Source organism: Typopeltis vanoorti, chromosome 23, assembly GCF_054136105.1.
Source record: "Typopeltis vanoorti isolate ZY-2024b chromosome 23, IOZ_Tvanoo_1.0, whole genome shotgun sequence".
NCBI classification, from domain to species: domain Eukaryota; kingdom Metazoa; phylum Arthropoda; class Arachnida; order Uropygi; family Thelyphonidae; genus Typopeltis; species Typopeltis vanoorti.
This window is the reverse complement of record NC_143571.1, coordinates 67,982,594-67,998,199: the sequence shown is the minus strand read 5'-3', so window position 1 is coordinate 67,998,199 and position 15,606 is coordinate 67,982,594. Positions and strand designations below refer to the sequence as shown.

The 15,606-nt window shown below is 37.5% G+C and overlaps 1 protein-coding gene across 1 annotated transcript in view; it reads right to left on the bottom strand.

Annotated features, from left to right (window-relative positions):
* Window positions 1–5,350, bottom strand: part of LOC150093930 (leucine-rich repeat-containing protein 58-like) — a 65,317-nt gene extending 59,967 nt beyond the window's left edge. The window contains exon 1 of the mRNA XM_090412665.1: window positions 4,623–5,350. Within this exon, the coding sequence (XP_090268791.1) occupies window positions 4,623–5,188 (566 nt within the window). The 5' untranslated portion in view covers window positions 5,189–5,350. The remainder of the gene's footprint in view (window positions 1–4,622) is intronic.
* Window positions 5,351–15,606: the final 10,256 nt, after the last annotated feature.

The window sequence follows — 15,606 nt, the reverse complement described above, 5'->3', positions numbered from 1 at the left end:
GACGCTCAAATCCTCGTTTCATGTTATTGCTCCAAGCTGTCTCCTAAGCACCAACCTTATAATTCCTGATATATATCCTTTCCTCACAAAAGTCTGCATATGACTAGCCACAACACAGGTTATTACTTCACAATCACTTTCACCAACTGGAGGAAAGTGTGAAACCCCTCTCACAAGTATATCCTCTGATGGAATGATGAGACTACAACTCTTGATCCTTGTGTATCCTCCTTTATGGGCTGCCTGAGATAGTTATCTCTCAAGAATTAGAGAAATTCATTTTCCTTATTCCCAAATATTATCTCTTCATTCCAATGTATACTGCCATAATTAAAATCACCTAATAATTACCCTTCCTTTGTTCACTAATCCAAGTTGTTTATACATTTCTTCATCACCACCTTCCACATTCCCAAGCCTATAGCAACATCCAACTAAATATGTCTTCCTCTCAACCTCCACGTTACATCACACTGCTTCATAACCATTGCCACTATTTCCCCCTTTCATGTCTACCTTATGTGGACTTAATTTCCCTGCTATCATCAACAGCACTCCCCCCCCCTCCCTTCCTGCTCTTTCTATCCACACAAAAAATACTGTACCCTTCTATTTCTATTCCAGTTACAATATCATCTTCATTTAACCATGTTTCACTTATTCCAATGATTTGGGGGCGAATAAACTCAATCACTGAAACCATTTCATCCCCTTTATTTCTAATACTGCTGACATTTGTAAACAAACATAACAGTTCATCTTTAGGTCTATAGCACCAACTCAGCAATATGTTGATTGTGATTTCCCCACTACACCTGCCCAATCACTTTTATCACCACTTACCACTTCTCCACCCGCATTGCAATATACTCCATCTTCATACATACATTCACTGCCACTTTCAACATTCACTCCCTCTATGCCATGTCTCCCTGTGCACCCGAGCTCCCCCAATTCCCTTGCTCCTCTTGTATTCCCATTCTCTCTTCCTCTCTCACACTACTACTGTTTCCACTACTAAGCACTTTTGTCTCCCCAGTACCACTCTCCTGATTTTCTCTTCATCTCTTCCTTCTGATCTCTTATAAGCATCACCATACTTCTGTTCAGAAATACTTTTTCCAGCACAGTACAGTACACTCACTCCAAAGCAATTTAAATGCAATTCATCATGCCTGTATAATTTCATTTTTCCCTCAAAGGGAAGAATTCTCTCATTCTTCCTTACTTTAAATTCTTCCCTCATATTCTGCAATAATTACTTCAAATATCATAAACTTTTTAATTGGTCAATTAACGATCACCAAAGCATTCTAGGCTAATAAATTACGAAACAGCACCATCCAATTTTAACTTTATGTTCATTTTCTGAGATACAGAGATTTGAAATCATGACTTGCTTTCCAGTTATCATCATATTTGTTGGCATCATCTAATAAGTATAATATACGTACACTTATTATGTGTGTGTGTGTGTATGTATGTATTTAAGTATGGTAGTAGGGGTGGCCTCTTGTGGAGATAGACACTTGGGAAATAAGAGAATGCATGGTATATTGTGGAGTCAAATGGAACCTGGTGGGAATAATAATAGGTACAGGAATGGCGCAATGCATTGATGTTTCATTATACAAATGCTAGAAGTATTGGGAATAAAGGAAGTGAACTGGTGTCACTGATAGCTTCAGCCAGTCCCAAGAGAATTGGAATCTGTGAAATGTGGTTGACGCCACCAGATGATGTCCTGACACAAATAAAATAGAAGGCATGGAATATTTTGAAAGGATAGGAAAGGCAAACAGGGTGATGGAGTGTTACTAATGATATGTTGAGTCCAGTGGCGTAGCTAGAGCTTTTGCCGCCTCAGGTGGTCCCTGAGTTTGCCACCTCTCTCAATACACACCAAAAATACTACAAAAAGTCAAAACGATGTATAGGGAAATAAATTAAAACACTATGTTTATTTTTGAAATAAAACTTTAATCTGAACATTCTAAAATGTTATTTTTCTTGCTTTTCTGTTAGCAAAATCGTTGATTACATTGGCAAAGTCTATTTCATAGTAATGTAGATAATTCTTAATCAATTTTATTTAGAAAAACTCCTCTCACAACTAGCAACACTTACAGCATTGTGAGGAAAATTTGTAGTGGTATTACAATATTTGGGAATGAGTTCTCCAGACTGTATTTTAGAATTAACTGCAAAAGTTCAAAAAGGTTCAAAGTGCTGCCTGGGGCTGATCACTCCCCTCTGCCCCACCTAGCTACACCTCTTGTTGAGTCCTCTCATAGTGGAGAATTTGGAAGGAAATGGTACTAATATGAAAGTGTATGGTGTGAGGCAGATGCAGGCAGGAAGAGAATAGGAGCAGGTACCTATAGCAACATCCCACTAAAGGTCAGGGGACACAGAGGGTGATGAGCAGAAAATGTTTAGGCAGGTCAGTCTGATGAGTATTCATTACAGAAGATTTTAACTATAGTAATATAAACCTGACAGAGGAAGCAGCATACAGTAGTAGAGAAATGAAATTTCTCAAATTCTTGAGGGGTAAAGGTCTCAGTCAACATGTAGCATTGGTTCTTGAATCAGAGAATCTGTAAGATGTCAGTCTTGCCTCCAATGGTGGAGTGACCATGTAGTCTTGACTTGGAAAATAAACAGACATGTAGAAGTATCAAGGATAAAGAAAAAAAAAAGGGGGGGGGCACTCCATGAATGGAAGAATTGTGTGGGAGAAATATCAGCAGTGCATACGGAATAGTGAAGCAATATTCATCAGCATCAACAATGGCAAATTGTATTCCTCAAGTGAATAAGATAACATGATTTGGTGTAAAGTAGATGACTAATAAAATCAAACAGGAACTGCAAATGAAAAAGAATCATTATTTTATGTGGCCAGCAGGAAAGAAATTATCATAGATGAATGACCCTGTTAAATGGAAAAGGAGATCAAGTGACCAATGCCGATGATATAACGAAACTGTTTAATGATTTTATTGAGGCCTTTCATTCCGGAAAAGCTTTTATTCCTCCTATAGGGATAGGAAAGTTTATGCATGAGGCAAATGTTTCAAATACTAAGTACTTTGGAAGTCAATAAGGCAGTAGGACTGGATGGGATTTCACTTCATGTTTTGAGAGAATGTGAGGAACTGATAGCCCATTGACCTGTTTGGAAGGATTATTAGTAAGTAACAGTACTGATGTGGTGACCTTTCAAGGATTATTTAATTTTTTTTTTTTTTTTTAAATATGTGGTTCTCACCTAAAAAAGATTATTAGTAAACCTATAGTGCCATTTGTCCCATGGGTGGACTAAGGATTTTTTCCATTTTTTATCAATATATATATATATATATAATTTATTTTTACATAGTCTAGAAACCCTACTCTAGAAACTAAACCTGGTACTTTTTTCAAGCCACTTCAAGCTTTCAATAAGTCAGACAGATAGATAATGAATGGGATATCAGTTTAATGCAATTAAATGTAAGGTTTAGATATTTGGCTTCTGCCAATGGGAGATTGCATATTCTACTGGTGGATCTATACTAGAAAAGTGGATGAGGCAAGGGATCTTGAGGTGATAGCATACAAAAATTTGAAGTTTAAGGAACATATTGTAAGGTGATAAAGGTAACCAAGAGAACTGCTTCAATACTATGAAGGACTTGGACCAGTAGAAATAAAAGAGTGACAATTCCATTGTTTAATGACACGATCAGGCCACATCTGGATTACTGCCCAGCTCTGATAACTGGGATTTGAAGAGGATAAGTTACCCATAGAGAGTTTAACATTTAGCCTGATAAATAAAACAACATCAAGACTTTACATTTAAATTGTTGAGAAGTATGTACAGGATTGACACAAGAGATTTTTTTTTTTTTTATCTAGTAGAACAAGGGGAAGGAGCAGAGACAAATGGCCATCCCTAGAAGTTACAAAAGGAGGTGGTGAATAGGAGGATGGGAAGGCTTTTTGGGGGTTGTTGAACCACGGAATTCATTGCCTGATAAAGTGGTGAATGTACAGACAGTAAATTCGCTTATGGAGTGGTATGATAGATTGTGATATCTAAGATGGCCTTATGACTTGTATGCCTCCATGGAGGTCAAGAATAATAATAATATATCTCATGGAAAATGTTCCTGGGGATTGCAAAATTGATACAATCATCCATAAAAACTTTCCAAGATATAAAACAAGTAACAAGTCAGTTATGGTATAAAAGTTAAATTAAAGATGCCAAGTAATTGCTTATACTTGGATAGAGCATTAAACAATATATAATTTCTAGGATTGAAAGAAAATTAAAATTTCGTTGTCCCTTCAAGTAAATAATCTAAAAATCCTTTCTTAAAAATAAATAAATAAATAACATTTTCTAACTTGGCAATGTGGCCAGGGTGTATTTTAAGTTATCATCTAAATCTTGTGATATTGGTTAAAAACTACTATAAAATAGATGCATTTTACAATTATATTAACACTGAATATACAAGCTTAAATGATGAAGCAGATGGTTATCCCTCCTGGGGTATAACAACAGGAAGATACTTATCTTCCGATTTCAAAAATAGTAAATAATAAAAGGGAAAATACCCAATTACCTTTGCAACATTTTAATGGATGGCGGTACTTCTTGAATTCGATTGCCTCCCATATACAATGATTTTAATCGGGGTAACTCCACAATCTGAAGTGGTATTGTTTTGAAACTGTTGCCACTAAGATTAAGAATCTCCAACGAAACAAGAGTATAAAACTTTTTTGGAAGGGAATAATCGCCAAGGTGATTATTCCTTGCTATAAATGTGTTTAAATGTTTCAGTTCCAAAACGGAGTCACCTATATCCAACAAACTGTTATTGCTCAGATTAAGAAATTTCAAATTACAGAACATACTAATATTAAGTGGAATACTATCCAACTGATTGTACTGTAGAAAAAGCTCTTCAGTAAGACCAATTTTACCAATGTTTTTACCTAAATGCTCATTATCTCTAAGAACAGATAAGTTTTCACTGAGAGTAGAAGAATCTAAATCCAAGTTTGATAGATCCAGCTGTTCTCCACTGAAGTTCCGTCTTCCTGATTTTGATTCCTCACTTGTCTCCTGCTGCTCATCAAGTTCTTCCTCCGTACTGTTCGCTTTGCTATTAAATACATTTGCCATTTTTAACCTGATTTAATTTTAATTATCAACAACTAATAACGTTTCGAAAAATGTTTGCACATCTTGATGTGAATAATTAAATAAAACTGAGAAAAAGTCTGCATTTTTGAAAACTTAAAAAAAAAAAGCTACCCGCTTAACTCTCACACATCAAACTCACACTTACTTTCGTGAAAGGTCGTTTAAAAGCACAAACACGACTTATAAATTCTTGATATTATTATCCTGTACGACTGCAGCGCCAATAAAATTTAATGAAAGTTGTTCCTCAATAAGAATATTAACAAAAATAGTGTTGAAGTACAGCATGAGTAATTGAGAACACTTGCTTACAGTTAATCATCAATCATTTCGAATTTGTCATACCTCAAAGTTGATGCCGTCCATATCACAGGTCATTTTCTATTGCTTTTTATCCTCGATGAAACCATTCAAAGATATACATTTCAAGACCTCCACACCAAACTAAATACGTTTAGTTTAGTGCAATTTTCAGTATGGGAAATCATATATTACACTAGAACTTAATATGAACACGTTGCTTGTTACTTTTATACACCTTAATATTTACAAGAAAGTAAATATTTCTTTTAGAATATTTCTTCAGAAAGCTGAAGACACGCGGGTAGTCTAAAAAAAAAAAAAAAACGTTCTCGGCCTAACAATGAGAAAACGAATTTATAATTTTAAAATTATTTTTATTTTTCAACATAATCTCCGTTAAGACTAATACATTTATTCCAGCGCCATTATCCCTTCCCTGTAGTGGTTCTCAGTAAGATCTACAAAATACCCCTCTACTGCTTCAATCACCTCTTGATTCGAAGATAAACGCTGACTAACGACGAAGAGTTTTAGTTTTGCGAAGAGATAGAAGTCAGAGGGAGCCAAATCTGGGGAATAGGGTGGATGTTCCAACAATTCATAGTGCAGATCCCTTAATTTTCCGATTGCCAAAACGCCTTTGTGGGCAGGTGCATTGTTCTGATGAAAGATGATTTTTTTCTTCTACAAACCGGGTCTTTTCTCACGAAGTTTTTCATCTAGTCTGGTTAAAAGATCGGAATAATATTCCCTGGTTATTGCTTTACCCTTTTCAAGATCATTAATAAACAAAATGCCTTTAGCATCCCAAAATACCGACGCCATGACCTTTCCGCTGATGGAACCGACTTTGTCTTCTTTAGCGCTGAGCAACCGGCTTCTATCCACTGTTTTGACTGCTGTTTGGATTCTGGTGTTTAATGATGAATCCAGGTCTCATCCATAGTAATAAATCGACGCACAAAATCACTTTTATGCTTGTTAAAACGCTCCATGCACTGTTCAGAGATTTTCATGCGAGTGCGTTTTGGATCTGCTGTGAGCAAGTTACAGACCAAGTATCTCTGGAGTGATGGTTAAAGTATTGGAAAAGTTGCTTAAAGGTAAAATTTAGGAATGGGTAGATATAAATGTGATACTTTATAGGGGAAAGCATGGCTTTGTAAAAGGAAAGTCCTGCCTCAGTAATTTATTCACATTTTATAATAAGGTGACAGCCAAATTGGATAAATGAAATGGCTTCACCATCATATTGCTGGACTTTGCAAAGGCATTTGACAGAATAACGCATGGAAAACTATCACATAAGCTGGAGTAAATGGGAATGGATATGAGGCTGGTAGCATGCATGGGGGAAATTAGCTGATCAACAAATATCATAGAGTGGTGTATGGTGGAGGGGAATCAAGGCGAATGAGGGTGACTAGTGAAGAGCACCAGGACTCTGTTCTAGGACCAGTACTCTAATTTGTACATTAATGATATAGCAAAAGATTTGAAGGGGGGGGGGGGTATTCAGTAGTTTGCTGATGACGCAAAGCTAGGGAGGACAATAATTGATAAAGGTGATGTAGATATCTTACAGGATGATTTAAATAAATCAGCAGGGGCAAAGAACGGTAGTTCTCAATTCAGTGTTGTAAAATGTAAGGTAATGCACTTTGGAAGGAAAGATTACATATTTCCTATCATCATATAAACTCTTGCCTGTCACCTCTTGTTGTTTATGAATATAGCAAAACAACTAAAACTATTAGGCAAGTGTATTTTATTAAATTCGGGTTTCTTGGAGGAAAAAAAATCCTAATCCCACTTAAATCCTTATAAAAAAGTCCTTTTATAATACAGTAACAAGAGCAGTGAATAAGGGTAAGGGATATAGCCTTTTTTTAAGGGCGCCACATGAAGAGTTGGTTTTTAAGTTGCAACATTTGGGTTTGGATATGAGGTTAGTGGAATGGATTGATGATTGGTTCTTTGATGGATATCAGAGAGTTGTATATAGGGAGTAGTATCAGGGAGTACGAAGGTTACAAGAGGAGTTCCACAGGTTTCAATACTGGGACCATTACTGATCAGTCATTATGTCAATGATATTGTCACAGGGCTTCAGGGAGATGGTCAGTTCCCTGAATTGTTTGCAGATGATGTGAAGCATGGTGGGTTATACAGCTGATGTTTTTCGCTCTTCAATTGCATTCGAATAAGTTAGAAAGGTCTGTCTACCAATGGGGATTCCAGTTTAATGCAACTAAATGTGATGTTTTTAAAATTTGAGATCCACAGATGGGATGCTTCATACTTTCTTGGTAGGGTTATGCTGGAAGAAGTGGAGGAAGCAATGAATATTTTTATTTGAAATTTGAAGCCTCAGTTCTTCAAATTTTAAATAAAAAAATTAAAAGTCAAATAAAAAGCACTGAGGACAAATTGCAAGGTTGTGAAGACATCTCACAGAATTGCAGCAATGTTTTAGAATATTGGCCACGAGAGATAAATGTGCGTTGGTCACATTGTACAAAAATTTAATCCGAGCAAATCTGGATTTTTGTGCTCAGATCTGGAATTTGAAGGGGATGAAGACATCTCGGAAAAGGTGCAGAGATAGATAACGAAAATAATATGAGAGTTGTACAATTACTATTATGAGGATAGACTGAAGGCATGCATATTGCAGAGTTTGGTGGATGGAAGAAAAAGGGGAGAATATAAGCTAGACATTTAAGCTGTTGAAGGGTTCATCATCATCATCATCACGAACCATGGGCTCACTGTCAATTGGTATCTGATGCCTCCTCCACTATCTTCTTCCATCTTTCTTTGTCCAGTGCACATTGTCGCAGTTTCTGTACACCCATTCCACATCAGTCCTTTACATTGTCTATCCATTCTCTGTATGGTCTACCTCTTCTGTTTAAACCATCCAAAATACCAAACATAAATGTTTTTATCTTCCGGTCCTCACTCATTCTACAGATGTATCCAAATAAATGCAGTTTCCATTTAATAATCTTCTGCATTAGATTTTCTTTTGTTGTATCTTCCGATAGAGCTCTTCATTTATGATTTTCTATTCTTAGAATCTTCCTGTAACAAGTCCTTTGAAATGCCAAAATTCTTTTTCTTGATTCCTTATTTATTACCCATGTTTCAGATCCATACACTACACCGCTAAAGATGCATGCTTCCAGCACTTTTAGTTTTGTTTCTGGCTGATCACTTTACTTTTCTTGTTGTTACCTATGGCCTTCAGATTTGTTCTTCCCTTTGCAATCCTGATCTTTATTTCTTTTTTACAGTATAAATCATACGTTATTTTACTTCCCAAATATATGAATTGTTCTATATTTTCTATATCAATTCTATCCACTCGTATCTTTTGTTCCATGTTCTACTCACCAAATACTATTGTCTTTGTTTTTTCCAAGTTCATAAGTCGAAATCTCTTCCCTTCCTCATTTAAGAGTTTCTCTTTCGTCTTCTTCAATAATAACAATGACATCTGCAAATCTCATTGTTAATTCTCATTCCGTGTACAGATATTCCGTTTGCATCTTCCTTCAGTTTGTCCATTGCTCTTTCTAAATGTGCGATGAAAATGCTTAGTGATATTGGGTCCCCCTATCTCGTACCTCTGCTTGTTCTAAACCATTTTCCCAAATCATCACCTATTCTAACTGCTGCAACTGCATTCTGATAAACATCTTTTAATATAACTATTATTTTTTTATCAATTCCATAGAATTCCAGAACTGCTAATGTCACTTTCTGGTCAATACTGTCAAATGCTTTCTGAAAATCAACAACGCAAGTACACGTAACACTCGTATAACGTGGATGTTAAGTTCCGCAGAAATGCCGCGTTATATAAATCGCGTTATGCGAGCAAAATATGCTACTGCATGGGGCGGCAAAATTCCTAGGGGTGATCCTGTAAACAATTGACGAACATGCGTGCTAAAGGGTATTTTCCCTAATATAAATTCGCTACTTATAATTACATGCGGGATACTGGCAGACAAATTTAACGAAGATAAAATTTTAATTTTTAAGTCGCGCGGTGAAAAACATATGAAAGGATAAAGGGTTACTACAATTTGTAGACCGTGTTTTTATCGGAACCGTGTTGTATAAGTACCGCGTTCAACAAGGATTACTGCAATTTTAGACCGCGTTGTAAAAGTACCGCGTTATACAGGTTTACCTGTATATATGTTTTTGTTTTTTCTCCTAGCTTTTTCTGCTATTAACGTCACTGTCCAAATCTGTTGAATTGTAGTTCTATCCTTCCTAAATCCTGCTTGTTCGTCTGCAAGATATGCTTCCAATTGTGTTCTCAATTTTTCTGTCAAAATCATCATCACTTTACCAAGGTGACTTGTCAAGGCAATTGCGCTATAATTTTTACATTCTAGCTTATTTCCTTTCTTGTATAATGTCACTAATATTGATTTCACCCACCCCTCTGGCATTTCCCCTTCTTTCTTACCATATTACATAGTTGGTGCATTTCTGTAACCATACTTTCACCACCATATTTAATCATTTCCCCAGTGATGTTATCGTTACCAGGGCTATGGTTGTGTTTTAGCCGTCCTATTGCTTTTTCTATCTCTCTTCTTAAAATGTCCATATTATGCTCATTACCTGGTAGTGATATCTGCATCAATTCTTCAGTCAGTTTCCCAACGCTATCTAAATCTAGTTTTACTTCATGTAACTCACTACAGTATATTGTCCACCGCTGTGCAATATTTTCATTATTCATCAATACTTTGCCTTTTTCATCTTTAATTGTGGTCTGTTTTGGTTGCCACTTTCTATTAATGGTTCTGATCATTTTGTATACCTCCCTTGTTTTATGCTCTCCATAGTACTGTTCTATATTGTTGCATTGGGCTTCTAACCATTTCACCTTATCCATTCTGACTGCTTTTTTCACCTCATTACACTTTCTTCTATATTGCTCCTCTATTTGTTCTGATGTATCCTTTCTTATTTTCAACATTCTTTTCTCCTGTACTAACTTTAGTGTTTCTTTTCTAATCCATTTCTTCTTGGTCTTCTCTTCTTCTGGTACTGTTTCTTCAACTCCATCTTCTATCGCCTTTATTACTCTTTTCACTCTTAGATTCGAGTTTTTTTTCTTGCTTTCTCCACTTTTAAGTTTCTCTTCTAACACTCTTCTGTTCCTTCTTTCTAGTTCTACTTCACTTATTGTTGCTGTATCTCTTCTCTTCTGATGTTGGGGTTTATATTTCTTTCTTAATTTCAACTTGATGTTTGCAATCGCTAAACTAAGGTCGGAGTTTATATCTGCTCCTTGAAAAGTTCGACCCTGCTGTACTGATGTTATCCATCTTCTTTTAATCGTAATCATTATTATTATTATTATTATTATGAACTGCCCACTCAGTCTCCAAAAGTTAGATAGGGCTAAATGGTCTCGCTTACTCCCGTATATGGGAATAAAAAAAGGCATTAGCTGTTTATTATTATTATTATTATTATTATTATTATTATTATTATTATTATTATTATTATTATTATTATTATTATTATTATTATTATTTCGGGCTACTCCAGGGAGTCCATAGACTCATCGAGGGAGGCCCTAAACTCCATGTCCACACAACTATTTGACATTCTCACAGTATCTATCATACCTTGCCTTGAACTCGCTCACTGTCATAACAACACACAACAGACTCTGGCAGCTTATTCCACTCATTTACTACTCTAATAGTAAAGAACCCAGCTCTAACACCCCTGCTAACCACACTCTTGCCCAGCTTCCATAGGTGTCCCCTAGTTCTCCCACCACCAGTCCTGATCTCAAAAATATCCTCTGAATCAATCTTATAGAATCCTTTTAGCAATCTGAATGTCTCAATCATACCTCCCCTTTCCGCCTATCAACTAGTTTCTGCAACCCACAAATCTTCAACCTGTTCTCATATGGTTCATTCCATAGACCTGCTATCATCTTAGTCACTCGCCTCTGGATCCTTTCCACCTCCTTCCCATCAAGAAGGAACCGAGGTGACCAAATCTGGGCACAGTAGTCGAGATGAGGTCTTATCAGGGCTCGGTACAGAGATACAATAACTTGCTTATCACAGCTCGTCAAGGTATTTTTCAACAACCAAGTGAGTTGATGAACTGTGTTTAGCTACTTTTGCAATGTTCCCCCTAAACTTCATCTCCCTATCCACCAACACTCCCAAGTCCCTGTCCTCATCAATCTTTTGGAGTACAGTTCCGCCAATGTGGTATACTGCTGCTAATCTTTTCACCCCAAAATGCATAACCTTACATTTTGTCACATTAAATTGACATCCATTCTCCTTAGCCAAGAACTCCAATCTATCTAAATCATCCTGCAAGACTTTGACATCTTCTGCATTCACTATCGCCCTACCCAACTTTGCATCATCAGCAAACAAATGAACTGTTCCACTTAGATCCTTCCCTATATCGTTAATGAACAGATTAAACAGCAGTGGTCCAAGAACAGAACCCTGCGGCACACCACTGGTCACAGGCTGGCTTTTGGACTCCACTCCTGAATAAACTACTCTTTGATATCTCACCATCAACCACCCACCTATCCATCTCACCAACCCTATATCCATTCCCATATGTTGTAGCTTACGGATTAGAATTCCATGTGGTATCCTGTCAAACGCTTTTGCCAGGTCCAGCAGTATCACCGTAAATTCATTCATTTCCGTTATCCAGTTCTGCTTTCACCTTGTTATAAAACTTGAGCAAGTTACTGAGGCATGATCTATCCTTCACAAAGCCATGCTGTCCCCTGTACAGTATCTCATTTTCATCAATCCATTCCTGTATTTTTCCCTTGACTACTTTCTCCAAGACCTTGACAATGACTCCTGATATGCTGATCGGTCGGTAATTTGCCACCATAGTCTTGGATCCTCCTTTATGCAGTGAAACTATTTTCCCCTCTTTCCATGCCTTCGGGACTAAACCAGACCGGAGACTCAGATTAAACAACACGGTCAAGGGCACTGATAGTTCCTTATCCCCCTTCACGCAAGACCCGTGCCGGTATACCATCCAATCCCACAGATGTATTCACATTAAGATTCTGTAATAGACTATTCACCTCCACTTCATTTATCACAATTCTAGTATAAACTAATGGTTCCTTCATTTTTTCAATGTCACCACCTGGATGATATACTTTTGCAAAGTGCGCGCTCAGTAACTCCACCATATCGACTGGTTCAGTGACCTCCTTACCATCGTCATTCCTTAAAATCATTTTGCCATGTACAGTTTTTTCTTGCTTGCAGCATATTGAAAGAACGGTTTGGGATTCTCTTTTGCTTGCATAGTTAGTTTCCTTTCATAATCGGCTTTTGCTGTTTTTACCACACTCGTTACCCTTCTGGCCTGCACTTTATACCAATCGTGTGCCTGCAGGTCACCCCTTTCTTTAAATTCCCTCCACAGTTGTTTCTTTTTTTGCAGCTCAAGCATAATGGTGTCATTCATCCATTTAACCCCTCCTTGTTTTACTATTCGGACCTTAGGTATACAATCAGCCATAACCTCCTGTAAATGCTCCTTGACTTCCCATGCACTATCGACGTCCAGCCCTTGCAGTTGTACATGCCATGGCATTGATCCATGCAATCTCCTAAGCTTGTCAAACTTTGTCTTAGTCAAAAATTTCACACCTTTAGCCACCTCCCAGGTCAAGACCTTATGATCACTCTCACCAATAGGTGGCAATATGGTCATATTCATTAGTCAAATTGTGAGATGCTATTACCAGGTCAAACACTCTCACACCCCTAGTATTTTCAATTACATGCTGTTTCACATAGTCATCCCTTAATAATTGAATAAAATCCATTTCCTTCCTCACATGTGTCCTCTCCTCCTTCCAATTAATGTTACCATAGTTGAAATCCCCCATAATAATTACCCTCCTTCCACTCATTTCATCAATTTCCCTATGCATACTATCTCCACCATCTATTCCATCACCTGGTCTATAGCAGCACCGAACTGTATATTTTATTCTACCAGTCTCAATCTCACACCAAATAGCCTCAAATGAGTTCCTTTCACTATCCTGCAATACAACTTCAATTCTCCTTGGCTGCAGTTCATCAGCTATCATCAATAACACCCCCTTCCCCCCATTTTATTCTCTCTGTCCCTCCTAAACACACTATAACCTACACATTCTATCCCACTAACTATATCATCTTCCGTCAACCATGTTTCACTGCCAGGAAGAGCCAATCAAGGCCAAAAATTCTTCCTTCTTGTTCCTAATACTCCTGGCATTAGTATACATGAAATGCAGTGATCCCTTTGTCCCACCCTATCTTGATGCGTTATTCTAAATGTCCCATTCCTATTTTTTGTCCTTAGTGCTGGCTCGGTTACATTATATTCATTTTTACACTCAACTGTCTCACTGAAGTTTGCATATCCATTCCCCCCCCCCCTCCTTGGTAGTTCTAGTTTCCCTGGTTTTGCACATCCATTTCCCCTTCATTCAGCAACACTTTTTCCAGTCTCTGCACACCACGTCCATTCAAATGCAGGCCATCCATCTTGTATAAGTCCTTTCGCCCATCAAACTTATTCCACACCACACCGTCTGCATAACCTGCGCATAATGTCATTTGCGATTATGGCCCTCCTTCTAAACTCCTCTCTGTCATCCCGCGGCAACAGACTCACCATTTTAACTCTGTCACCCATTTCTTTCGCTACCTTTAACAATACTTTCAAGTCTTCTCTCATAAAAAATGTATCACCTTTCAATTCATTCGTGCCCGCCACAATTATTAATTCTTTCACCCTCTGTTTTTGCACTCTAATATTCTCACTTACATCCTTAAATTTCGCACCCGGTAAGTACGATTTAGTTACACTCCCATCTATCACTCCTCTTAATAACGAATCACCATACAACACTTTTCCTTCGTTTCAGAAACTCTCCCACTCTTACGCTGTTTATTTACGTTAGCCGAATCACTCTGGAAAGAATTTTGCAGGTGCTCTAATTGCCGCTGCGCATTTTGTATCACTGCGCGCAACCTAGCGATCTCACTTCCTACAAATAATTCCTCATTTTTTTTATCATTCAAACCATTTTCTCTTTCTGTATAGTTGCTCTCACTCTTTCTTAGATCAGCACTCACATTGCCATCTTGTACATCGCAATTCCCAATCAAGCCACTATTTTCTTCAACCATAGCTGTCTCTCACCCTGATATATACTTCAACGCCTCACTTTGCTTTCACTTTCTGCACATTCTCCCACCACTATCACTTTCAATCCAAACTCCAGCGTCATTCGGGAATGCATACATTCCACACACATCGCCTTGGACAAATTCTTTCACATTATAGTTTTTGAACAATGGCGTCGTATTTTTGGACGCCATTATCTTACGTCGCATTGGCGCCATATTCAAATCTATGAAACGTATCGTTAAATACTGAATTAAATAACGGAATTCAATATCAGTCGGAATTCAACAGAATCATATCAATCATGTTCTTGGTTTTCCCATCATTTGATCGCCACGTCCGTTTTCTACACTCCTTTTCTTGTAATCTTGTGTTACAAACCATCATCTCATGGTCCAGAGCAAAATCTAACAATTTTTTACCTCGTTCATTTCTTTCTCTGAAACCATATTTTCCCATGACTCTTGCCCAACCATCACTATCTATTCCAACTTTGGCATTCCAATCTCCTTCAATAATTAGCACACCTTGCTTTGATATTGTTTCCATTGTCTCTGTCAGATCTTTGTAAAATAAGTCAATATCTTCATCTGTGCTGTCAAATGTAGGTGCATATATCTCGACTATTGATATGTTAACACGTTCATTGCCAATCACGCGATATCGCGCGGTGCGAGTTCTCACCAAACGGCCGATTACGCGTTATCGCGTGGACGTCGTTAACTAAATAAAAAAATAAAAAAAAGTTGGCCGCCACACGAAATTCCAATTTTCAGTTTGGCAATGAACGATATCGCGCGATCACGCGATGCGAGTTCTCACCAAACGGCCGATCACGCGTTATCGCG